Source organism: Lepus europaeus, chromosome 3 (assembly GCF_033115175.1).
Source record: "Lepus europaeus isolate LE1 chromosome 3, mLepTim1.pri, whole genome shotgun sequence".
In the NCBI taxonomy this organism is placed as follows: domain Eukaryota; kingdom Metazoa; phylum Chordata; class Mammalia; order Lagomorpha; family Leporidae; genus Lepus; species Lepus europaeus.
In genome coordinates, this window is record NC_084829.1 from 167,921,423 (window position 1) to 167,947,000 (window position 25,578).

General features: G+C 61.6%; 1 protein-coding gene across 1 annotated transcript in view; it reads left to right on the forward strand.

Annotated features, from left to right (window-relative positions):
- SMOC2 (SPARC related modular calcium binding 2) overlaps positions 1-25,578 on the forward strand; it is a 144,126-nt gene that overhangs the window by 116,900 nt on the left and 1,648 nt on the right. Inside the window, 3 exon segments of the mRNA XM_062187035.1 lie at positions 10,870-10,972; positions 11,211-11,485; positions 24,345-24,382. Of these exon segments, the coding sequence (XP_062043019.1) occupies positions 10,870-10,972; positions 11,211-11,485; positions 24,345-24,382 (416 nt within the window).

Genomic DNA, 25,578 nt, shown 5'->3' on the forward strand with positions numbered 1-25,578 from the left:
GAGGCGTGGCCACGGAACCGGTGGGAGGGCTGGCTGTCCATCTTCAGCTCAAGGTGGCTGACAGAAAATGGCGATTCAGCTTGACTTGGTGCAGATTTTTGTTGTTATTGTTTTTTAAAATATTTGTTTTATTTATTTGAAAGAGTTAGAGAGAGAGAGAGAACGAGAGGTCTTCCATCCACTGGTTCACTCCCCAAATGTCCACAACGGCCAGAGATGAGATGATCAGAAGCCAGGAGCCAGGAGCTTCTTCTGGGTCTCCCACCTGGGCCATCTTTTGCTGCTCTCCCAGCCCGTTAGCAGGGAGTTGGGTTGGAAGCGGAGCAGCCGGGACTGGAACCGCACCCATATGGCGCTGCATGCCAGGGCTTAACCCGCTGCGCCACAGCGCCAGCCCCCAACTTGCCTTTGGAGGCCAGCATCTTACCCTGCAGCGTGCGTGGTCGGGAACCAGCCGGCTGGGTTCCAGGTTGAGAATCGGCTCCTAGCCCTGGCTCTCAGACACTGGCTCTGTAACTCTGTGAATGGGACTGCCCTGTTGTCTTGAAAGAAGCCAAAGACTGACGGATCAGAAATCTTAGAGAACAAGGTGTTAATGCAGACCTCTCTCCGCACTTTATCTCACCTGGCAATTCTCAAGCTGTCGCCTGTTCAGATGTCCCGTCCCATGCCCGAGTACCAGGCTGTGACTGCTGGCTCCGGCCTCCACGCCCCGGGGGGCATCAGTGCTGGCCCCAGCGCTTGGGCTCCTGCCGCCCCTGTGGGAGGCCTGGCTCCTGGTTTGGCCCTGGCCGGTCCCAGCTGTTTTCAGCCAGGTGACATTGGCAGGCAGCATGTCTGTCTCGCGCTCCTGTGCACTCCCGTCTGCCCCAGCCCCTCGTTGCCCGGGGTTCCCCCCTCTGCGTCCCATCCCAGGCTCCCTCCTGCCTCCTCCGGACTGTTCCTTGGGCCACTGCTGCTCAGTACCTGCCCTTCAGCCAGCTCTCAGGGACCCGGGTGACCTGGGTGGGTTTTCGCCTGTGGATCTTCCTGCTCCATCCCGGGCCTCTCGTGCTGCCCAGCACCTGCATGGCTCAGCCCCCCCGAGGTGCATCTTGGGGGAACAAGTGGGCAGGTGACCCCCACAGTGACTGCTGACCGTGGCAGCCCCCCCAGGACGCAGTGCCCCCAGCAAGGGCCCCAAGGCGCTGCAGGGGAAGTGTAGTTCTTGACTCAGAATCCCTAGAGGCAGCCCAGATTTCCGCATCGGTCTACAAGTTTTCAAGTTGATTGTGAATGTCTGAGGCTGCGTAGAGAACGATCCTTCCATTGCCGTAGCATAGCTTATGCCGTGGTCCAGCTGGGGCTCAGGCCCGTGGCGAGCGTCACAGCCCCGAGACACGTAATGGGTGGGTTCAGTGTCTGCCTTTCCCCAAGTGGCCTGGCAGGCCCCCGGCCCCAGAGGACACTCTGGGACCACGCGAGATGCCAGCATCTCTCCCGTTACGACCTTCAGGGGCTGCAATTTCTGCTGGGAGGCCTGGTCTGAGCTACAGACACCGCTCGGTGGATTTCAGCTGCGCTGAAAGCAAAGCTCCAGGTTCAGACACCACAGCCCCTTGGCCTGCGGCGCGGGGCAGCAGGGGCACCGGTGAGCGAGCTGGCTCCTCCCCACGCCCCTGCTCTCCAGCCGCAGGCTCAGAGACGCCTCCGCAGCCTGGCGCGAGACGGGGTTTTGTGAGTGGGACATTTTGCACTGGGCGCCCTCTGATGCCGGTTTTCGCTCAGGCTTGTCCTTTGGGTCTGGATTTCTGGGACTTGTCCTTTGGGTCTGGATTTCAGGTGAGAGGCAACTCTAAATGGCAGTGCTCGCGGGAGAGACCAAGCCTACAATACTGGACCCGACGACCACTTAGGAAATTAAGTTTGTAGATGAGAGCAGGCAGTAACCTTTCAGAAGAAAATGGCATTTTTTAGAAAGAAGTGGACCCAGGGCCTGCGTTGTGGCATTGTGGGTCAAGCCGCCGACCACAGCCTCCCTGCCCTGCCTGGCAAACAGTCACAGCTCCGAGGGGCAAGCGGTGCCCTCGCTCCCATCTCACACCTCCTCGTGCTGGGCCGGGTCCTCTGTGTCCAGCCTCAAGTCCTCGCATCTGCACCTCCCCACGCCTCGCCCCCGGCACGGGTTCTTCAGTCCCCAAGCTGCCGTCAGGGCCGGCGCCAAGAGTCAGAAAGCACGAGGTGTGTCTGTCCATCTGGGCATCGAGTGGGCCAGACCCGTACTGTGGTCAAGTGCTAAGTGGGTGCCTGCTGCTCCTGCCCGCCTGCTCTCCGAGTCACGACGGGGCCCAGGCCTGCGCTCACCTCGAGGGAACCTGCCAGAGAGGACGGAATGTTCTCAAGCACCATCCAATATGTTAAATTTGTGGTTAAACAGTTACTCCGCTCTAAATAATCCCCGTCTCTTTATTGAAGCAGTTTATCTAAAATAATTAACCACTCTAGAAATCTTCCAAATGTGGTATACACTTGGAAACAACGAGGTTGCTTTTTATTGGCCTACAACTCAGTTTTATTCGTTTGGGCTTTCTTCCTATCTAATCTGAATGTAGCAAGACGCTGCCATAACGGGGCTGGAATCCGCCTGCCATACAAGGCTCGCTGAGTCCACACCGCCCAGTGGCGCAGCATCCACCCCAGCATGACTCAGGGCCACGGGTCTCGGCTGAGAGCCCCTCCAGGCCAGGACCGGCAGGTGGGTCCACCCGCAGCCTGCAGGTGTGAGGCGTCTTCAGAAAGTTCGCGGAAAATGCACATTAGGGGGAAGTACACATGGATTTTAACTTTTTTTTTTCCAGAAGAATGAGCTTATCTTTTTATTTATTTTTTATTTTGAAAGGCAGAGTTAGTGAGAGAGGGTCTTTCATCCACTGGTTCACTCTCTAAATGGCCACAATGGCCGGAGCTGGGCCAGGCCAAAGCCAGGAGCCTATTCCAGGTCTCCCATGTGGGTGCAGAGTCCAAGTAATTGGGCCATCTTCTACCGCTTTCCCAGGCCATAGCAGAGAGCTAGATCAAAAGTGGAGTAGCCAGGACTCGAACCCATGCCTATATGGGATGCTGGCCTTGCAGGCGGCGGCTTTACCTGCTACACCCCAGCGCTGGCCCCTGAACTGATCTTTTATCCGTCTTCCTTGAACATGTGGAAGTGCCCTGGTATAGTCCGCACCCGCGATAGGCGGAATGCCTGCACTAACATTTCCACGTCTGTGACCCGTGTGTCGTGGGCCCAGTCTCCCCTCGCGGCTCCTGCTGTGGTCTTGCTTCCCAGGACACCCTTGAGCACCCTGAGGTCACGGCCAATCTGCAGGGCCCTGCACGCGCTCGGGGGTGAGATCAACTCCTGCCACACGCCGTGACACCTGCTGCCGCCCCCCGAGGCCCCGCCCCTCAGCCCTCTGCAGTTACGCCCACCATGCTCACATGGGAGTTCCAGCCCTCGGATCTTAGGCTTGGAACGCAGAGTGGCCACAAGTACCTTCTCTTTGAGCTTCCTGTTGAAATCACAGACCCCTCCGTGCCCAACTTCTCTCTCACCCCCGTGGCATGCGTGGCCCTGAGCCAGGTGCAGTGGGGGCCGCAGGCTGTGGAGGGCCCCGTGCGCACCAGAGCTCAGAGCTGGCAGAGCGCTGTGCTGTGGCCGCATGGAGGACAGAACAGCAGGAATGTGGCGTTGTGAGCAACTGTGCAGCGTGGGGTGGGGCTGGCGGGCCTCAAGGCTTCCCTTGACCTGAAGACCTTGTGCCGGCTCTCAGAACCGCCTTCCAGATCTTGTGCCGATGTCAGGACGACTCAGTCTCACCAGGCAGTGCTGTGTGCACGCACGTGTGGCTGGGGGCCATGGCAGAGCGGAGTCGGGGCCATGGCTGTGGGAGCCGGGGCCACAGCGGAGGGGAGTCAAGGCTGTGGCAAGAGTTGGTGTTGTAGCTATGGGAGTCAGGGCCGTGGCTATGGGAGTCGGGACCATGGCTGTGGGAGTTGGGGCCCTGGCAAGAGTCGGGGCCGTGGCTGTGGGAGTTGGTGTTCGTGGCTGTGGCAGGATTCAGTGTCGTAGCTATGGGAGTCAGGGCTGTGGCTGTGGGAGTTGGGGCCCTGGCAAAGTCGAGGCCGTGGCTGTGGGAGTTGGTGTTCGTGGCTGTGGCAGGATTCAGTGTCGTAGCTATGGGAGTCAGGGCTGTGGCTGTGGGAGTCGGGACCGTGGCTGTGGGAGTTGGGGCCCTGGCAAAGTCGAGGCCGTGGCTGTGGGAGTTGGTGTTCGTGGCTGTGGCAGGATTCAGTGTCGTAGCTATGGGAGTCAGGGCTATGGCTGTGGGAGTTGGGGCTGTGGCAGGAGTCGGAGCTGTGGCTGTGGAAGTCAGGGCCATGGCAGAGGGGAGCTGGGGCCGTGGACGAGGGGGTCGGGACCAGCGGTGCTGGGATGAGAGAAGTCACATCTCCAGGGGAAGTTGCAGGGGTCACAGGGACAGGCAGAATTGGGGACCGTGGCTGGCCACTGGCCAGGGCACTGTGACCATTCCTCGTGGGACAGAGGCGGAACCAGGGCTAGGGCACTGCCGGTCATAGACTGAGCTTTGTTCCTCCCGACAGCCTCATTCTATCGGAATTTACTGAGAGGGACCAAGGGCCCAGAGCTCAGATGCAGAAGCCAGAGGTCGGGACACTGGGCTGTGTGGGTGACCACAGACGGCAGGAAACTGCTCGAAATTTGGTGATAAAGAGTACCCATGGAAACTTCTGGAATGTCTTCCAGGCCCCTCCCGACAGAGAGGGGTGCAGTGGCCACCTCTCAGTTAACCACAGATGTTCCTGAGCGCCCCGGCTTGGGAGCGGCTTGCAGCGGCTGGCTGTGGCGCTGGGCTCCAGTCCCGTGTGCCCAGCGCTCCCCTTGTGCATCCCTGTGAGCTGGGCCGCCCCTACCCCCCCACTGCCGACAGCTGCGACTGGCCTGGTGGGCGCGGAGGTGCTGCCCTGGGCCCTGCGTCTAGGCAGGGCTGAGATTCCTGCGACGCCCAGGTCGTCTGCCACAGAGCAGTGCAGCGGAGCCCAGGCGTGCTATGTGAGCAAACTGCACGCTGAAGCCTTCGGCTGCCCAGCTGCCCAGGTGTGCGTGCCCTGCTGATGCTGCGGCAAAGCTGCAGAGGGCACAGAGTGACACGGTTGTCACCGGAGGCGCTGGCTGCGCCCCTCTGTGTGCACTGAGAGGGAGCGCGGGGCCCCCACGTGCAGAGCTCCTGGAAAGAACAAGAGGCGGAGACTGCGTGTGCCCCACGTGATCCCATCCAAGCCTGGACTTGGGTGAGAACTCGTCCCCACCCCACGGCCGGCCGGGCTGATTGCTGTGCTCGCCTGCGGCGCCCGCCCTGGGTCGGGGCCACCGAGGGGCGTGTGTTGCTGACCACCGCTGGCTCAGGCTCTGCCTGCAGGCTGTGCACAAATGAGCAGCCTCCTGGGGACGTGAACGTCCTTGAAACCCCACAGTCACACGGCTGTGCCCTGCAGAGAGCGCCGAGCCGGACCCTGGCTGCTCCCAGGTACAACTCCAGGCTGGCAGCCAGCGTTCCCGCCCTCGGTTACCATCCCTGGGCGCTGCCCGTCTTCTGGCGACAGCTTCCACCTCTGTGGAGCCTGCTGTGTGGTGTGTGGCGTCTCCTAACCTCACGTCTGCCGGGGAGGAGGAGCAGGTGGGACTGGTCATGAGGTCAGGGAGAGCCTGGGCAGACCCCTGCAGCCCTGCGCCCACCCTGGGCTGATGGCAGGGGAGGGGCTGGCCCTTCCCCCTTGTCTGCTGATGCCAGGCGGAGTGTGGAGAGGAAGGCCCGAGGCGGCAGCACAGCCCGCAGTGCTGTTTGCGGATTTCCCACTCACTCTGACACGGCCGAGGACGCCCGGGCCTGTGGCCTTGACCTCGTGTGCGGTGCCTCCAGATGTTCCCCTCTGAGCCCGGGCAGGACGGACCCCTGAAGGCCTGCGTGTGCCTCCCTCTCCTGAGCCATCCGTCCACTCTCAGCATCCTTGTCCATCGGTGTCTCGGGTCCAGGCGTGGTGCGGGTGATGGAGCTGCCTGAGCTCTGGTTTGTGTGGATTTAACTAAGTCTGTTGTTGTGTGGGCAGTTTTAATCAGCTGGGATCCCCACGAACGGCCATCGGCCAGGGTCTCTGTGAGCAGGACCTCCTGTGGCTGTCCATCTGTTCCCATCTTTCCTGGGGCAGGGAGGACACTGCGAGGAGGGGATGAGGTTTGCCTGGGCCTTTGGCAAGCAGGCACCCTGCCGAATGGACAGAGAGGTGAGAGGTCAGGGCAGTGAGCTGCAGGCCCCGCGTGATGCCGGTCCCCGCCCTCAGTCCTCAGTGTTGGCTGAGTGCCCTGAGAAGGGGAGCCTTTCCCGTGTTTACGGAGTTGACTGCCCATCCTCCATGCATTTGCTGTTCGTCTTCGAAGCCCATCAGGTGCCCGATGTGGGCAGGGGTGTGCTGGTGGCGTCACTCGGCCTGTGCTGGCGTTGTGCAGGGAAGCTCCTTCCTGGCACCCCAGGGCCACAGGTGCTCGGCCAGGGACACTGACCGACCACTGACCAGCTCCTCGGGTGCCCAACCGAGGGCTCCTCAGTGGCCCCTGCCTCCTGAGACATATGTGGACAGAAATGATCCGGACACACACGGGTCTGTCTCTCCCTGAATTGAACCCAAACCACCCTAGCATGTCACCATGAAGCTTGGGAAATGCCCCGTGAGCCACAGGAGGCGCCGTGTGGGGCGCCCCAGCTGCACACGGGTGTGGTCTGCAGCAGGTGCGTGGCTGTGGGTGTCTGAGCTTAGAGGACAGGGAGAACTTCCTGACGCCTGCTCTTGAGGGGTGTTCCTGAGTGTCCCCAAGAAAATGGGCTGGGAGCCAAGTTACAAGGAGCATCTTCCGCTGCTGTCCCAGGTGCTTAGCATGGGAGGTGGATCAGAAGTGGAGCAGCTGGGACTTGAACCAGTGCCCAAATAGGATGCCCACGTGGGGAACTAGCCACCTGGGACCACCTGCCCGCCAGAGGATGGACTTAGAAATTCGAGGGAAGCAGAAAGCGAGGCTTTGTCTCTCCTAGGTCTCGAGAGTGCAGAGCAGCCCAACACGCGTGCCTGAAACGGGGAGGGGGGAGTAGAGGAGGGGTTCCCAGACCTGCTGATAAGAGGGGGACTTGTATCCAGGAGTGCGCTTAGCACTGATAGGGGCACTGGCGTGAGCGGGCCCTGAGATAGTCTGCTCCTGGAAAAACAGAGAAGCCATCAGAGCAAGCATTCATCCACTCTTAAAGGGAACCCCCTTTCTCATTCCAACAGGGAACTGACCTCACTGCCTGTTAGCCCTCCTAACTCCTTACACCGCCCCCGCCCAGAAGAATGGCCTCTGACTGCGGTTAGGGGTCCTTGAGGGGCCCTGGAGGAAGGCAGGGATTCCCGGGCATCCTCTGGGGTGCCTCCTGGAGAGCTTTAGCTGTCAGGGGCGGGGTCTGTCGGCGAGCTCAGCAGTTAGCCTACTCTGGGGTTTCCGGAGTCTCTCTCCTGCGTGCTCCTGAGGCCCAATATCATGGTTGTACTGAGGCTAAGCTGGTTTTTATGAAAATACACCACTGAGCCATTTCTAACCCTGGTGTCGCAGGCGACAGCTTTACCCACTGTGCCACAACACCCACCCTTTATAACATTTACTTATCAAAGCTCAAGGTAGCCTTTGCATTGGAAAATGATAAAAATCAGGAATTGCTCCTAAAATGCAGAACTTCTGGCAAATTTTCGGCACGAGTTCAAGTCCAGCATCTGGTGGACGTCGTGTTGGAAGGCCTTTCTCTGAGCTGCTTCTACGCTGCTCCATCGTCTGTGGTCCAAATCTCAAAGAACCAAAAGATCCGCGGGTCGGGAGAAGGCAGAAAGGGCCCAGATCCCTGGTCCGGGCTCCCTGGTGTGACCCTGACACCCTGGTTGGAGCCAGCTGCAGCCCCCAGGCCCTGGGGACATTTCCCTTCAGAGCAGCAGGCTGTGGGTTTCCTTGCCACAACCGTAGCTCTGGTTCCAGCTGCCCATTCCGGTTTGCTTCGCCTGGCTTTGTTCTGTGTTTGCCTTCTGAAGAGGGGCTCATCGTGTGTATCTGGGTGATTGACCCCTGACACCGACGGGCCCTGTCCCCCGCCCCTCCTGGCTACGTTTTTCTCTAGGTTGGTTCAGGCCATCAGCAGGTGTCTTGGTGGCGTCGTGTTATGTGGTGGTAAAAATACCTCCTCTGTCTCCACAGCAGGGTTTGCTGTGACAGTGGTCAGGGCGCAGCCGGCCGAGGGCCCAGGTGACCCTGCGGGGCTGACCGGGCTCCAGCTGCAGAGCTGGCGCTGGCGCCACACCCTGTGGCTGCTGGGGACTCCGTAACTGGCCGCCCGTCAGCCCCGATGGCACAGCAGAGTTCCTGGTCCAGTGAGGTCATGCGTGCTCAGGAAGACACGGGCTGCCTCTTCATAGCCCAGGGTTTCAGCACCGTGTGTCCTTGCTGGAAACCAGATCAAGGCCCCGGGAGTCCCAGGGTCCCATTCGGTCAGGCTGAGCGTCCAGGAGAGTGGGGCGGCCTGTGGGGGCGTCCACGTGAGGCTGGGCCTGCATCTGTGGACTCCAGAAGAGACAGGAGGGAGCCGGGGTTGGGGAGCAGCTCGTCCGAGGTGAGAAGACACGGGCAGAGCGGGGAAACAGAAACACAGCCGGGCGGCGCCGGGCAGCTGGCGTGGTGCAGTCCTGGCTGGGCTGCTCTTCTCTGGGTTGTGGGCGCCGTCACTGGGGGTCAGGGAGGTGCAAGGATGCCCTGCCGGTGTCCCCTCCAAGCCAGAGAGGGCAGGTCGGACCCAGGCAGGGTGGGGTGGGGTGGGGATGGGGGCCGGAGTCTCCCTGCTGGAACCAGAGCCAGCTCCTGGCGCCTGTAGGGTCCCCTGTGCCCACGGCTCTGCCCGCCCTCCTCCCGCTCCAGCCTCATGCCGGCTCCTACAGGAGGAGGTGCAGGGGCCCGCGAGCCCTCCGCTGCACTGGCTGTGGGCGAGTTTTGTAGAGGGGAGGTCCTGGCGCGGCTGTCTTCGCAGGCCTGAGAAGCCCTTTCAGGAGCAAGTGCGTGCCCGGTGGCTGGCCCGGGCGTCCGCCCCCAGGGGGCAGTGGCCCTGCAGAAACACCCAGACGCGTTCTCAGAGGCTGGGATGGAGGGGCACGCAGGGCGGTTCTCCCATGCAGCTCCGGGCGGCCAGGCTCACGCTCAGTGCAGTGCACAGCTCCCCTGCTGGGTGGGCCCAAGCCTCCCGCAGCTCCAGTGCCTCGGGCGTGGGATGGGGCTGGCGGTGTGCTCTTGCTGGATGCTGGCTGCGGCCTGCTGCCTGCGTGCCCTCCTCAGCTGCATGACCTCTGCCCCCTGGCCCCTCACCGCATGGCCGCCGAGGGAGGTACTTGCAGAGCTGCGGGTGGCGCGAGTGCTGGCGTGGGCACGGCTGCTGAGCGTGGGGTGTGCAGACGGTTTGGGAGGGAGTGGCCAAGGCTCAGTCCTTCCGAGGGTCTGAGGAGAGCTCAACCCAAAGTGTTCTGGAGAGAAGACCCAAGCAGAAGTGGCCGCCCTGAGCTGCCTAGGAACCTGGGAGTGTGGCTGACGCTGGTCCCGGGGAGTCCGCCAGTGCCCTCACTGGCCGTTCCCTGCTCCCGAATGTGGCTCAGATGCGGCCACCGCCGCCCTTGCTCTCCTCGCTGCCGTGATGCGTGACTCCAGATCACCCTTGCTCCTGTGTGGGGGCGCTGTGCGGGTCCCAGGACGGCCCCTCCTCTCGGGGGCACCCCTTCTGCAGAGTTCAGCTTCCTGGGGCGACACCAGAGGCCGCGAGGCTCCTCGGGGCAGCCGTCACCGAGCTCTTTAGAAAACTTCCGTTTTGCCAAAATGTAAGAGCCGCAGAGGGAAGCACGGGCCTCCTGGGGCCCTGTGCGTCTGCGGGAGCTGAGGGTGACACCTTGGGCAGGTGGGAAGGGGCGGACTCGCCACCCGCCTCTGCTCTCTGCCTCCGGGGTGCCGGGGCGCGGAGCCCTGCTCCCACCTGCCATGGATTCTCCCTGCCAGCATTTGTCCACTGTCTGCTCGGCGTCCGCAGGGGCCCTGGGAGCCCGCACAGGACACGGTGTCTTCACAGAGTTGCCCCGTGGTCCAGTGGCCGAAGGTGTCAGGCTTGGGGGCGGGGGTGCAGCAGGAGTTCAGGGACTCCCGATGGGGTGTGAGTGGGAGGGGAAGCCCGGGCCCGTGGCAGAGAGGGCCCTCCCGTGCAGAATGGTGTGGGATCTGAGCTCGGAGGCACCGAGCCATCCGTGACCCTGGGAAGGCATGGCCATTGGCTCTGGGCTCCAGCAAGGTTCGCACTGAGTCCGACGGGGGAGAGTTGGGTGAGGATGTGGGGCGGGGAGACCCCGGAAGAGGCTAGGCCGCAGAGCAGCCGCCTCCTGCCCACTGGTGTCCGGGGCAGGGCTGTGGTCCCAGTGGTTTCTGGGCTCAGTGTGGGGTCAGGACCCAGGTGCCACTGGCTCTGCGTATCTCAGACCTCGTGCCCATGTGTGAGGCTGGGGAGGCAGGGGTCCCCAGGCCCTGGTCCCGCCTGGTAGCTGAGATGTCACTGCTGACCATTGTGGCTGGAAGTCCGCGTTTGTACTGCGGTGAGTCTGTTAATGTGAAGCCAGCCCGGATGCTGACCTTTGGGAACTAAAGCAAACTTCCTCCCCACTTCTCAGAGAGACCCGCGAGAGTGAGTTTGGGGAACCAGGAAAAACAGGTGCTTTTTATTTTTTTCTTTTCAGGTTGTCCTGGCCCCAAAAAGCACGAGTTTCTGACGAGCGTCCTGGATGCGCTGTCCACGGACATGGTGCACGCGGTGTCAGACCCGTCCTCCTCGCCCGGCAGGTACGGCTGCGGGGCGGGGCCTGGCAGGAAGCAGGGGGCTCGGGGCGGGCTGACCTGGAGACAGCCGCGGCCACACGGGCTGTGTGGCTGCCCAGGGCCTGGGCGAAGGAGCCGCTGCGCAGCCGGGGAGTCGCTCGCTGTGGGACCGTGGCCTGGAGGAGTCCACACACGCTGGTGTCGGCGCTCACGGGGCCTGGGCGCGTGGGAGCCAAGCCCTGAGCGCCTGTGTTCGTCCCAGGCTCTCGGAACCCGACCCCAGCCACACGCTGGAGGAGAGGGTCGTGCACTGGTACTTCAAGCTGCTGGACAAGAATGCCAGCGGCGACATCGGCAAGAAGGAGATCAAACCCTTCAGGCGGCTCCTGCGCAAGAAGTCCAAGCCGAAGAAATGCGTCAAGAAGTTCGTGGAGTACTGCGACGTGAACAACGACAAGTCCCTGTCCGTCCAGGAGCTCATGGGCTGCCTGGGCGTGACCAAGGAGGAGGCCAGAGCCAGCACCAGGAAGCGGCACAGTAAGCGCCTTCCTCGCCGTTCTGCCCCTCCTGGGTAAACCTGACAGCGTGCAGGTGACGGGCGACGCTGGTCAGCAGGGCCTCGGCCAGTGGGGGTGACGGTCAGGAGAGACGGCTCCCCGGTGTGAGCCAGCCTCGTGCCCCAGCCTCCCCAGCCCGCTCACTCTGCCTTCCGACGTCCGAGGGGCCAGCCTGGGACCAGGGCATGCCCCTGCTCACCCCTGCCCACCCTGCCCAGGGACTCCGCCCGGCCTGCCATCCCACGGGTTGAGTGTCTTTTTATGTGGGCCTGGCCCAACTCACCAGCTACCACAGGAGGGGACAGAGCCTCCCAGGCCCCATGACCCAGGGCCCAGGCAGCACTGCTGAAGGCCTGGACACCCCGGGGAGTCGCCCGTGTCCCTGGCCCCCTCGAGCCCTGGGGTGGAGAGCGGGGCACCCGTTCCGGCCGAGGCCCCGTGCACTCCGTCTTGCTGGCTGCTGCCTCCTGTGTCTCCAACGCCTGCTCGGGGTGGTTTCTGGGCTCTCGTGCCCAGCTGACTCTGCCCTCCATTCCTGGGCCCTCGCGGGCTCCTCCTCGTGGTTATGGACCCTGTCCCGAGCCCGTGGCTGGCTGCCCCTGCTGTCACTGGGCATCTGTTCTGTGCCTCTCTGTTTCTGGATGTTACGGGCCGGCCCGTAGCAAGCTGCACAGAAACCCGAGCCCTCAGCGCCATTCGCCCTCCCCCTGAGAGAGGCCGGGGATGTGTGCACGGTGGGGGTTGGGGGGGTGGAGAGGGGGCTGGGAGGCTGGGAGTGACCCATGGCAGGGAGGAGGAGGAGGAGGAGGAGGAGGAGGAGAGGCTGGGAGTGACCCATGGCGGGGAGGGGCGGGAGGCTGGGTGTGGACTTGGGGCTGGGGTCGGCTCCGTCTCCTGGGAGCCCATGGCTGGTCAGACGTGTGAACCACGGCAGAGTTCTGAGTCGTCCCCGGGGAGGTGCACAGACCAGGGACTGAGTTTGCTTGTCTGGCCCGTGGGCGTCAGAGCACAAGCCCAGGACCCCCTGCTGCGGGGTGAAATTAGAGGAACAGGAACGTTGGAGATTTACCTGTGTTTACTTGAGCGTAAACCGCCCCGTGTTCCTTGTAGACTTCTTGTAAGTTTTCACACGGTTTTACTGCCGGTTATTGTCCCCCGCCCTGCTGAGTGCGAAATGGTGAGAGCTCAGCCGCCTCAGGAGGGGTGAGCTGGACACCCAGGAATCCCGGCCGCTGCTTCTGTTTCCTATGGGTTTGCTCACAACGACCCTTTTTTTCCTAAAAAGTGTGAGAAATCCAGGAAGATAAGGAGCCTGGGAACCTTTCCCCAGAGGCTCCGTCTCTCCCCAGAGTGGGTGTGTGTTGTGCCCCGCTGTGTCGTCCCCTCTGGTCTCTCCCCAGAGGGGGTGTGTGTGCTGTGTGTCGTCCCCTCTGGTCTCTCCCCAGAGGGTGTGTGTGCTGTGTCCTCCCCTCTGGTCTCTCCCCAGAGGGGGTGTGTGTGCTGTGTGTCGTCCCCTCTGGTCTCTCCCCAGAGGGGGTGTGTGTGCTGTGTCGTCCCCTCTGGTCTCTCCCCAGAGGGGGTGTGTGTGCTGTGTGTAGTCCCCTCTGGTCTCTCCCCAGAGGGGGTGTGTGTGCTGTGTGTCGTCCCCTCTGGTCTCTCCCCAGAGGGTGTGTGTGCTGTGTCCTCCCCTCTGGTCTCTCCCCAGAGGGGGTGTGTGTGCTGTGTGTCATCCCCTCTGGTCTCTCCCCAGAAGGGGTGTGTTGTGCCCCGCGTGTGTCGTCCCCTCTGGTCTCTCCCCAGAGGGGGTGTGTGTGCTGTGTGGCGTCCCCTCTGGTCTCTCCCCAGAGGGTGTGTGTGTGCTGTGCCCCGCTGTGGTGTCCCCTCTGGTCTCTCCCCAGAGGGTGTGTGTGTGCTATGTCCCGTATGTGTCGTCCCCTCTGGTCTCTCCCCAGAGGGTGTGTGTGTGCTATGTCCCGCATGTGTCGTCCCCTCTGGTCTCTCCCCAGAGGGTGTGTGTGTGCTGTGGCGTCCCCTCTGGTCTCTCCCCAGAGGGTGTGTGTGTGCTATGTCCCGCATGTGTCGTCCCCTCTGGTCTCTCCCCAGAGGGTGTGTGTGTGCTGTGTGTCGTCCCCTCTGGTCTCTCCCCAGAGGGTGTGTGTGTGCTATGTCCCGCATGTGTCGTCCCCTCTGGTCTCTCCCCAGAGGGTGTGTGTGTGCTGTGGCGTCCCCTCTGGTCTCTCCCCAGAGGGTGTGTGTGTGCTGTGTGGCGTCCCCTCTGGTCTCTCCCCAGAGGGTGTGTGTGTGCTATGTCCCGCGTGTGTCGTCCCCTCTGGTCTCTCCCCAGAGGGTGTGTGTGCTGTGCCCCGCATGTGTGTCGTCCCCTCTGGTCTCTCCCCAGAGGGTGTGTGGTGCTGTGTGTCGTCCCCTCTGGTCTCTCCCCAGAGGGTGTGTGTGCTGTGCCCCGCATGTGTGTCGTCCCCTCTGGTCTCTCCCCAGAGGGTGTGTGTGTGCTGTGTGTCGTCCCCTCTGGTCTCTCCCCAGAGGGTGTGTGTGTGCTATGTCCCGCATGTGTCGTCCCCTCTGGTCTCTCCCCAGAGGGTGTGTGTGTGCTGTGGCGTCCCCTCTGGTCTCTCCCCAGAGGGTGTGTGTGTGCTGTGTGGCGTCCCCTCTGGTCTCTCCCCAGAGGGTGTGTGTGTGCTGTGCCCCGCTGTGTCGTCCCCTCTGGTCTCTCCCCAGAGGGGGTGTGTGTGCTATGTCCCGCGTGTGTCCTCCCCTCTGGTCTCTCCCCAGAGGGGGTGTGTGTGCTGTGTGTCGTCCCCTCTGGTCTCTCCCCAGAGGGGGTGTGTGTGCTGTGCCCCGCGTGTGTGTCGTCCCCTCTGGTCTCTCCCCAGAGGGTGTGTGGTGCTGTGCCCCGCTGTGTCGTCCCCTCTGGTCTCTCCCCAGAGGGGGTGTGTGTGCTATGTCCCGCGTGTGTCCTCCCCTCTGGTCTCTCCCCAGAGGGTGTTTGTGTGCTGTGTGTCGTCCCCTCTGGTCTCTCCCCAGAGGGTGTGTGGTGCTGTGTGTCGTCCCCTCTGGTCTCTCCCCAGAGGGTGTGTGTGTGCTGTGCCCCGCTGTGTCGTCCCCTCTGGTCTCTCCCCAGAGGGTGTGTGTGTGCTATGTCCCGCATGTGTCGTCCCCTCTGGTCTCTCCCCAGAGGGTGTGTGTGTGCTATGTCCCGCATGTGTCGTCCCCTCTGGTCTCTCCCCAGAGGGTGTGTGTGTGCTATGTCCCGCATGTGTCGTCCCCTCTGGTCTCTCCCCAGAGGGTGTGTGTGTGCTATGTCCCGCATGTGTCGTCCCCTCTGGTCTCTCCCCAGAGGGTGTGTGTGTGCTGTGGCGTCCCCTCTGGTCTCTCCCCAGAGGGTGTGTGTGTGCTGTGTGTCGTCCCCTCTGGTCTCTCCCCAGAGGGTGTGTGTGTGCTATGTCCCGCATGTGTCGTCCCCTCTGGTCTCTCCCCAGAGGGTGTGTGGTGCTGTGTGTCGTCCCCTCTGGTCTCTCCCCAGAGGGTGTGTGTGTGCTGTGCCCCGCTGTGTCGTCCCCTCTGGTCTCTCCCCAGAGGGGGTGTGTGTGCTGTGTGTCGTCCCCTCTGGTCTCTCCCCAGAGGGTGTGTGTGTGCTGTGCCCCGCTGTGGTGTCCCCTCTGGTCTCTCCCCAGAGGGTGTGTGTGTGCTATGTCCCGTATGTGTCGTCCCCTCTGGTCTCTCCCCAGAGGGTGTGTGTGTGCTATGTCCCGCATGTGTCGTCCCCTCTGGTCTCTCCCCAGAGGGTGTGTGTGTGCTGTGGCGTCCCCTCTGGTCTCTCCCCAGAGGGTGTGTGTGTGCTGTGTGTCGTCCCCTCTGGTCTCTCCCCAGAGGGTGTGTGTGTGCTATGTCCCGCATGTGTCGTCCCCTCTGGTCTCTCCCCAGAGGGTGTGTGTGTGCTGTGGCGTCCCCTCTGGTCTCTCCCCAGAGGGTGTGTGTGTGCTGTGTGTCGTCCCCTCTGGTCTCTCCCCAGAGGGTGTGTGTGTGCTATGTCCCGCATGTGTCGTCCCCTCTGGTCTCTCCCCAGAGGGTGTGTGGTGCTGTGTGTCGTCCCCTCTGGTCTCTCCCCAGAGGGTGTGTGTGTGCTGTGCCCCGCTGTGTCGTCCCCTCTGGTCTCTCCCCAGAGGGGGTGTGTGTGCTGTGTGTCGTCCCCTCTGGTCTCTCCCCAGAGGGTGTGTGTGTGCTGTGCCCCGCTGTGGTGTCCCCTCTGGTCTCTCCCCAGAGGGTGTGTGTGTGCTATGTCCCGTATGTGTCGTCCCCTCTGGTCTCTCCCCAGAGGGTGTGTGTGTGCTATGTCCCGCATGTGTCGTCCCCTCTGGTCTCTCCCCAGAGGGTGTGTGTGTGCTGTGGCGTCCCCTCTGGTCTCTCCCCAGAGGGTGTGTGTGTGCTGTGTGTCGTCCCCTCTGGTCTCTCCCCAGAGGGTGTGTGTGTGCTATGTCCCGCATGTGTCGTCCCCTCTGGTCTCTCCCCAGAGGGTGTGTGTGTGCTGTGGCGTCCCCTCTGGTCTCTCCCCAGAGGGTGTGTGTGTGCTGTGTGTCGTCCCCTCTGGTCTCTCCCCAGAGGGTGTGTGTGTGCTGTGCCCCGCGTGTGTGTCGTCCCCTCTGGTCTCTCCCCAGAGGGTGTGTGTGTGCTATGTCCCGCATGTGTCGTCCCCTCTGGTCTCTCCCCAGAGGGTGTGTGGTGCTGTGTGTCGTCCCCTCTGGTCTCTCCCCAGAGGGTGTGTGTGTGCTGTGCCCCGCTGTGTCGTCCCCTCTGGTCTCTCCCCAGAGGGGGTGTGTGTGCTGTGTGTCGTCCCCTCTGGTCTCTCCCCAGAGGGTGTGTGTGTGCTGTGCCCCGCTGTGGTGTCCCCTCTGGTCTCTCCCCAGAGGGTGTGTGTGTGCTATGTCCCGTATGTGTCGTCCCCTCTGGTCTCTCCCCAGAGGGTGTGTGTGTGCTATGTCCCGCATGTGTCGTCCCCTCTGGTCTCTCCCCAGAGGGTGTGTGTGTGCTGTGGCGTCCCCTCTGGTCTCTCCCCAGAGGGTGTGTGTGTGCTGTGTGTCGTCCCCTCTGGTCTCTCCCCAGAGGGTGTGTGTGTGCTATGTCCCGCATGTGTCGTCCCCTCTGGTCTCTCCCCAGAGGGTGTGTGTGTGCTATGTCCCGCATGTGTCGTCCCCTCTGGTCTCTCCCCAGAGGGTGTGTGGTGCTGTGTGTCGTCCCCTCTGGTCTCTCCCCAGAGGGTGTGTGTGTGCTGTGCCCCGCGTGTGTGTCGTCCCCTCTGGTCTCTCCCCAGAGGGGGTGTGTGTGCTATGTCCCGCGTGTGTCGTCCCCTCTGGTCTCTCCCCAGAGGGTGTGTGTGCTGTGCCCCGCATGTGTGTCGTCCCCTCTGGTCTCTCCCCAGAGGGTGTGTGTGCTGTGTGTCGTCCCCTCTGGTCTCTCCCCAGAGGGTGTGTGTGTGCTGTGGCGTCCCCTCTGGTCTCTCCCCAGAGGGTGTGTGTGTGCTGTGTGTCGTCCCCTCTGGTCTCTCCCCAGAGGGTGTGTGTGTGCTATGTCCCGCATGTGTCGTCCCCTCTGGTCTCTCCCCAGAGGGTGTGTGGTGCTGTGTGTCGTCCCCTCTGGTCTCTCCCCAGAGGGGGTGTGTGTGCTGTGTGTCGTCCCCTCTGGTCTCTCCCCAGAGGGTGTGTGTGTGCTGTGCCCCGCTGTGGTGTCCCCTCTGGTCTCTCCCCAGAGGGTGTGTGTGTGCTATGTCCCGTATGTGTCGTCCCCTCTGGTCTCTCCCCAGAGGGTGTGTGTGTGCTATGTCCCGCATGTGTCGTCCCCTCTGGTCTCTCCCCAGAGGGTGTGTGTGTGCTGTGGCGTCCCCTCTGGTCTCTCCCCAGAGGGTGTGTGTGTGCTGTGTGTCGTCCCCTCTGGTCTCTCCCCAGAGGGTGTGTGTGTGCTATGTCCCGCATGTGTCGTCCCCTCTGGTCTCTCCCCAGAGGGTGTGTGTGTGCTATGTCCCGCATGTGTCGTCCCCTCTGGTCTCTCCCCAGAGGGTGTGTGTGTGCTGTGGCGTCCCCTCTGGTCTCTCCCCAGAGGGTGTGTGTGTGCTGTGTGTCGTCCCCTCTGGTCTCTCCCCAGAGGGTGTGTGTGTGCTGTGCCCCGCGTGTGTGGCGTCCCCTCTGGTCTCTCCCCAGAGGGTGTGTGTGTGCTGTGCCCCGCGTGTGTGTCGTCCCCTCTGGTCTCTCCCCAGAGGGGGTGTGTGTGCTATGTCCCGCGTGTGTCGTCCCCTCTGGTCTCTCCCCAGAGGGTGTGTGTGCTGTGCCCCGCATGTGTGTCGTCCCCTCTGGTCTCTCCCCAGAGGGTGTGTGTGCTGTGTGTCGTCCCCTCTGGTCTCTCCCCAGAGGGTGTGTGTGCTGTGCCCCGCATGTGTGTCGTCCCCTCTGGTCTCTCCCCAGAGGGGGTGTGTGGTGCTGTGCCCCGCGTGTGTGTCGTCCCCTCTGGTCTCTCCCCAGAGGGTGTTTGTGTGCTGTGTGTCGTCCCCTCTGGTCTCTCCCCAGAGGGTGTTTGTGTGCTGTGTGTCCTCCCCTCTGGTCTCTCCCCAGAGGGTGTGTGTGTGCTGTGTGTCGTCCCCTCTGGTCTCTCCCCAGAGGTTGTGTGTGTGCTGTGCCCCGCTGTGTCGTCCCCTCTGGTCTCTCCCCAGAGGGGGTGTGTGGTGCTGTGCCCCGCGTGTGTGTCGTCCCCTCTGGTCTCTCCCCAGAGGGTGTTTGTGTGCTGTGTGTCGTCCCCTCTGGTCTCTCCCCAGAGGGTGTGTGGTGCTGTGCCCCGCTGTGTCGTCCCCTCTGGTCTCTCCCCAGAGGGGGTGTGTGTGCTATGTCCCGCGTGTGTCCTCCCCTCTGGTCTCTCCCCAGAGGGTGTTTGTGTGCTGTGTGTCGTCCCCTCTGGTCTCTCCCCAGAGGGGGTGTGTGTGCTGTGCCCCGCGTGTGTGTCGTCCCCTCTGGTCTCTCCCCAGAGGGGGTGTGTGTGCTGTGTGTCGTCCCCTCTGGTCTCTCCCCAGAGGGGGTGTGTGTGCTGTGCCCCGCGTGTGTCATCCCCTCTGGTCTCTCCCCAGAGGGGGTGTGTGTGCTGTGCCCCGCGTGTGTGTCGTCCCCTCTGGTCTCTCCCCAGAGGGGGTGTGTGTGCTGTGCCCCGCTGTGTCGTCCCCTCTGGTCTCTCCCCAGAGGGGGTGTGTGTGCTGTGCCCCGCGTGTGTGTCGTCCCCTCTGGTCTCTCCCCAGAGGGGGTGTGTGTGCTGTGTGGCGTCCCCTCTGGTCTCTCCCCAGAGGGTGTGTGTGTGCTGTGCCCCGCGTGTGTGTCGTCCCCTCTGGTCTCTCCCCAGAGGGGGTGTGTGTGCTATGTCCCGCGTGTGGCGGCCCCTCTGGTCTCTCCCCAGAGGGTGTGTGTGTGCTGTGCCCCGCTGTGGCGTCCCCTCTGGTCTCTCCCCAGAGGGTGTGTGTGTGCTGGGCCCCGCTGTGGCGTCCCCTCTGGTCTCTCCCCAGAGGGTGTGTGTGTGCTGTGTGGCGTCCCCTCTGGTCTCTCCCCAGAGGGGGTGTGTGTGCTGTGCCCCGCTGTGGCGTCCCCTCTGGTCTCTCCCCAGAGGGTGTGTGTGTGCTGTGTGTCGTCCCCTCTGGTCTCTCCCCAGAGGGGGTGTGTGTGCTGTGCCCCGCGTGTGTGTCGTCCCCTCTGGTCTCTCCCCAGAGGGGGTGTGTGTGCTGTGCCCCGCTGTGTCGTCCCCTCTGGTCTCTCCCCAGAGGGGGTGTGTGTGCTGTGCCCCGCGTGTGTGTCGTCCCCTCTGGTCTCTCCCCAGAGGGGGTGTGTGTGCTGTGTGGCGTCCCCTCTGGTCTCTCCCCAGAGGGTGTGTGTGTGCTGTGCCCCGCGTGTGTGTCGTCCCCTCTGGTCTCTCCCCAGAGGGGGTGTGTGTGCTATGTCCCGCGTGTGGCGGCCCCTCTGGTCTCTCCCCAGAGGGTGTGTGTGTGCTGTGCCCCGCTGTGGCGTCCCCTCTGGTCTCTCCCCAGAGGGTGTGTGTGTGCTGGGCCCCGCTGTGGCGTCCCCTCTGGTCTCTCCCCAGAGGGTGTGTGTGTGCTGTGTGGCGTCCCCTCTGGTCTCTCCCCAGAGGGTGTGTGTGTGCTGTGCCCCGCTGTGGCGTCCCCTCTGGTCTCTCCCCAGAGGGTGTGTGTGTGCTGTGTGTCGTCCCCTCTGGTCTCTCCCCAGAGGGGGTGTGTGTGCTGTGCCCCGCGTGTGTCATCCCCTCTGGTCTCTCCCCAGAGGGGGTGTGTGTGCTGTGCCCCGCGTGTGTGTCGTCCCCTCTGGTCTCTCCCCAGAGGGGGTGTGTGTGCTGTGTGTCGTCCCCTCTGGTCTCTCCCCAGAGGGGGTGTGTGTGCTGTGCCCCGCGTGTGTCATCCCCTCTGGTCTCTCCCCAGAGGGGGTGTGTGTGCTGTGCCCCGCGTGTGTGTCGTCCCCTCTGGTCTCTCCCCAGAGGGGGTGTGTGTGCTGTGTGTCGTCCCCTCTGGTCTCTCCCCAGAGGGTGTGTGGTGCTGTGCCCCACTGTGTCGTCCCCTCTGGTCTCTCCCCAGAGGGTGTGTGTGTGCTATGTCCTGCGTGTGTCCTCCCCTCTGGTCTCTCCCCAGAGGGGGTGTGTGTGACTGTGCCCGCGTGTGTCGTCCCCTCTGGTCTCTCCCCAGAGGGTGTGTGTGTGCTATGTCCCGTGTGTGTCGTCCCCTCTGGTCTCTCCCCAGAGGGTGTGTGTGCTGTGCCCCGCTGTGTCCTCCCCTCTGGTCTCTCCCCAGAGGTGGTGTGTGCTGTGCCCCGCTGTGTCGTCCCCTCTGGTCTCTCCCCAGAGGGTGTGTGAGTGCTGTGCCCCGCTGTGGCGTCTCCCCGGCTCCGTCTCTCTCCCAGGGCTGTTTCCGTGCCTGTACGTGCACATTTCACATACGACAGCATGCTTTGGCAGTTTGGCCTTGCTGCCTGTTTATTCTGGAAATTTGCATTTTGTTCCATTAAGATTCATCATTCATTTCTGTATTACGTTCTGCCCTTCATGTATTTTAAGTAGCATGCTCCCTACTCTTTTTTTTTTTTATTTCTTTTTTTTTTCCTACTCTTGGTTTTTGAATGGAATGTTCCACCAGATGTCATTAATGAAATGTATCTTCACTTCATCTACGTAGCAGTTTTATATTTCCTTATACTTGAAGATATTAACTTTTTCTTGTTGTAATATGCCTTTAATCTACCGATGTTATACATAGAACAAACCAAGTCAAAACTGGCAGTTGTTGGCAGCCGAGCTGGCTTAGAACAGAGTGTCACTGTAAGAGCCCTTAGATTTTTTTAATTTATAAATTTATGCTGTTTAATTCACAAGCTTTATATAGCTTTAGTTTAAAAAAATCAACAAACAACAACAAAAAAAAGTGGAACCAAGACACTATTTCAAAGTCCGGGCCCTTCCAGCCTTCCAAATACAAGAGCTCTGAAAGCCGAATATACCAATTGGAAGAACAAGACAAAAATATGATGGAGCCATGACATTTCATAAAACAAAATTTTATATAACTGAAGGATCTTCCTGGGACTAGTTAACTGCCTTTACAAGAAAGAAACAAACAAACAAACAAAGAACACCCACCCCAGAACAGAATAGAATGAAATTCCAGTGTTCCAAACCAACTTGTTCCCCATGGACAGAGACCCACAGTGTCCTGGCAAACGGCGGGGCTTCGCTTTTGTCTCTTCCGAGAGCTCCAATCTTTTCACTGCAGCAGAGACTCCACAGGCAGCAGGAAGGATTGTGGCACCAAACGCTCACTTGTCCTTTGTGTGGCTCAACAGTGTCTTACTTCTGGGCGAGCTCACAAACCATGAGGTTGGAAGCACAACTTAAACGGGTGGTAAGAGACTCAGATGAGGAAAGGTAAAGAAAGAAAAAGAAAAAAGAAAAAAAGAGAGTGAGAGAGGAACCCCCTTGGAAATAGCCAGGGGCATTTAAAGGAACCATAAGAATGCCAACAATATTTAAACCCCCTTTTTTAAAAAGGAGATTTTTTTTTTTGGCTTATAATATTTCACTCTAAATAATGTATGTCAGCTGTCAATGAAAGAATGTCACTAATACACTGTGGACACCTTTTGCAATGTAAATCCATGTCCTCCCCCCCCCCCTTTTTTTTACATGGTGAACTTCAACCCAGCAATTATTACAACAAATGTTATAGTCTAAAGCTCAAACACATTTTAGCAATTTTGAAACTGAATTGCGTACAAACCAAATAAAACTTACATCATAACAAACGTTTCCACCTAGGACTGTGGGGACACTTGAGCCTTCCGCAGGGACCGCAGGGCCTTCTCCGGCAGGTGCTTCTCTAGGTCATCAAGGTTGGCTTCAGCTTCACTTTCAGTCTCCTTCTTGGGCTCCAGCGCTGCCTCTGCTTCCTCCTGCGCTGAGGTGGTCCTGGCGGCAGCGACAGCTGCAGGGGCGATGGCAGCGGCAGCCGCGACAGCCGCCGCTGCCACCACCTTCTCCTTCTTGGGTTTTTTGTGCTTCTTGTGCTTCTTTTTCTTCTTTGTCTTCCCACCTCCTTCTTGATCTGGATTCCTTGCCGGTGATGGAGCCCTTAGCTTGGAAGCATTGCCCAAAAAGCCGCGTTCCGGGTCTGCTGGGGGCGCTGAGTGCGGCAGAACAGCGAGGACAATGGCAGCCATCACCTCGGCACGTGGGTCACTGAATTCTAGAAGCGCGCACTGGGGTTCGGCATGGCACTGACGGTGCTGCCGGGACGGCCGGGCGGGAGCCGGTGGGCTCGGGGCTGCTCTCCACACTCCAGCTCCTGCCGGTGATGCCCCGGAGCTGACATCTGGGGAGAGAACCAGCTGCGGGAGACCTCTGTCTGTCTGTCTCAGTCTCCCTGCCTGTCAGATTCACAAAGCAACGTGCACCTGAGAAAATAGACTTAGCCAGTGTAACCCGCTAGCCATTTACTTAACACACGGGTGTGCTACCTTCCCCATTGTGTCTCTGTTTGCCTTCATAAAAGAGTACTTCAAGAAGTTCGTGAAAAAAGATGAAATTAAGAGTGGGTTTGTTTTGCTACAAAACTTTTTTTGAATTCATGCATAATTTTTTCATAATGCCTATTTCCATGAAGCTTTAAAAATTGTATTTCTTTATTTGAGAGATGGATACAGATACAGAGAGAGATAGGGAGAGCCAGCGCCCGTCTGCGGGTTCACTCCTGAAATGCGGGCAGCGGTGGGGGCTGGGCCAGGCCGAGGCTAGGAGGTGGGAGCTGCATCCGGGTCTCCACGTGGATGGCAGGGACCCGGTCACCTGAGCCCCCACTGCTGCCCAGGGTGTGCGCTGAGGGGAAGGTGAAACCCAGAGCCAGGGACGGGACCTGAGCTTGGGCTCTGCTTTGGAACGTGGGCCTCAGACCAGACACCACCCACCCGGGATGCCCTGAAGACCCCTCGTGTGTCAAGAGAAGACAGAGCTTGGAAACTAACACCTGGCTTTTGACTGCTCTCCGATGAGCAGCCGGAGGCCAGCGTGGCTGGAGTACACTGGCCTTTGCCTGCGGGGCCTTGCGGGGCGGCCCCGCCCTCGTTACTGATGCGGTCAAGGCAGGCTGAGCCCCACGCGTGCCCAGGCTGTGGTCCCGCACGTGTGTGAGGCAGGGCTCCGAGCGGGCTCTGGGCTGTGTGGGGCGGTCAGGGAGGGCTGGGCTTTCGGCGTGGAGGAGGTGCAGAAGAGAGCCCGGTGCCGCTGTGCTGTCAGAGGGGCTCAGCGAGCGGGGGCCGGGCAGGGCGGGCGCCCTCAGGGGAGCCCTGATGCGCCCAGCTCGCGAGAAGAGGCCGCAGCAGGGCGTCTGTCCAGGAGCGGCCAGTCCTCACTCCTACGGTAGGGGTCCCTGGCTGCAGCCAGCCGTGAGCCCTGACAGGCAGCTCCACAGGATCCAGCTGCCCGTTCACACCAGGGTGGAGCTTGGGGCACTGGGACCGTGGTGCTGGGAGGCGGTGCTGACAGACGTCATGGGAAGGAGGGGTGGTCCCTCGGGCGGCCTGTCCTGAAGAACATCCAGGAGTCACAGGACCAGGCATGGCAGGTTCTGGGGACGCTTGGGCACCGCAGCTGGGCCCATGCTTCTGGGCTGGGGAGCGAGGCCGCGCTGGAGACTGGTCCCCAGGAGACTGGAGTCCCCAGGGCGGAGTCACTGCTGGCGGTGGCAAAGGCGTCCCTTTGGCCATCAGGGAGGTGAGGAGGGCCGAGCCTGCAGGACAGAGGGGCGGCCCCAGCCGGGGACAGCAGGGGCCTGGAGGGAGGCAGGGGCTGCTAAGGCGTGAGGGGAAGAGACCGAAGCACCAGCCGTTGCTGGCTGGTCCTGAGCTGGGGCTGACAGGTGCGGGCACCCAGGACAACTGCACCCTGTTGTACCAGACAATCCAGGGGGAAGGGCCAGGAGTTAACATAACCCAGAAGGCCTCCGTGAGCTGGAGCCGGGCTGGGGCACGGCCGGGGCTTCCTTCCCAGCCCTGTGGTCTCCGGATCCCCTGTCCTTGGGGCGAGTGTGGAGAACCGGGGCTGGTGGACTCCCTGTGGGAGCTGGGATGAAATGGGACGTCCAGGCTCTACCGACCCGGGCATCGCCTGCTGCCCCTCTCCTGGGTGTGCTGGGCACAGCTGTGTACACTGTGGTCACCGGTACGTGCTGCGTGTGGCTCACCGCGGCCTCCGTGCTGCAGGCCCTGAAGGAGTTTGGTCTTAACCCAGTCTTGTTTTCTCTCTGCCAGCCCCCAGAGGCAACGCTGAAGGCACGCCCAGTAGACAGGTGAGTGTGGCCGGTCCCCTGGCCGGTGTGGGCAGCAGAGCTGCAGGCTGAGGCAGACTTGCAGAGAACCCCTGCGCCCACAGCCCAGAGATCAGCACCTGTGGGCCTTGCAGATCTGTGCCCTCCTGTTTACATTTGAGATTTCAAGTTTATGGCTTCCGTTCCCCTTCGTGAGGGAGGAGAGAAATAGGAGAGGTGTCCAGGCACCCACGGGAACCAGGCCGGTCCCCACGGGGTTCTCGCCTCCCCTGGGTGTGTTCATACACAGACCCTGTGTTCTTGAGCATCCAGCTCTGTGTGCAGTGAAAGGACTCCCGCTTCAGCCAGGGTGCTGCCTGCACCTGCTTGGTGCCTTCCCGGCACCCCCAGGCAAGCCCTGCCTTTGCCCAGGGTCTCCCAGGGAGGCCTGACACCCACCTGGCCGGTGACCTGAAGCCGCTCTGTGGGAAGGGCTCTGCTTTGGGATGTGAGCATTTACTTTCCCAGCTTTCCCAGGCCCACAGCGAATGCCTTACCCAGGGTCTGAGAATAACGGTCCCTCCAGGCTCCAGGTGGCCAGAGACCCTGGCACCACTGCACCTTGCTCAGCGTGGATAAACTCTTCCCCCAGTGCAGGCCTCGCCCTCCCACCTTCTCCAGAGCAGGAACAAGGGCCTCACAGGGCAGTCACCGAGGGTCTCACAGTTACCCAGAGTCACACAGAGTCACCCAGGGTCACACAGTCACCCAGGATCACAAACAGTCACGCAGGGTCACACAGTCACCCGGCCTCACATAGTGGCCACCCAGGGTCACACAGCTGTCACCCAGGGTCACACAGCAGTCACCCAGGCCTTTCACCATAGCCGAGGCCACAGATAGGATGTGTTAGGTGCGGGTAACCAGAGCACGCGCACAGCTGACGTTGAGAAGGAGGGACTTTGTGTTCCTGGCCTGCTTGGTTGACTCAGAGGGAGCAGAGCCATAGAGCCGTGCAACGGAGCTGATGGAGCTGATGGGACATGGGGGAGGTGCCCACCCATCTGCCCCCCTTTGAGGTTGACCATCTGGGCAGCTGGCAGACCAGCGGCTAAGGGACGGACCCCTCGTGGGCTCGGTGTGGGAGCCAGCCCCTGAGTCTCAGGGCTTTATCAAGGGCGTAGGAGCCAACCCAAGCCCCACCTGACCTTGGATCCCCAGCACGACGCAGCAGCGGC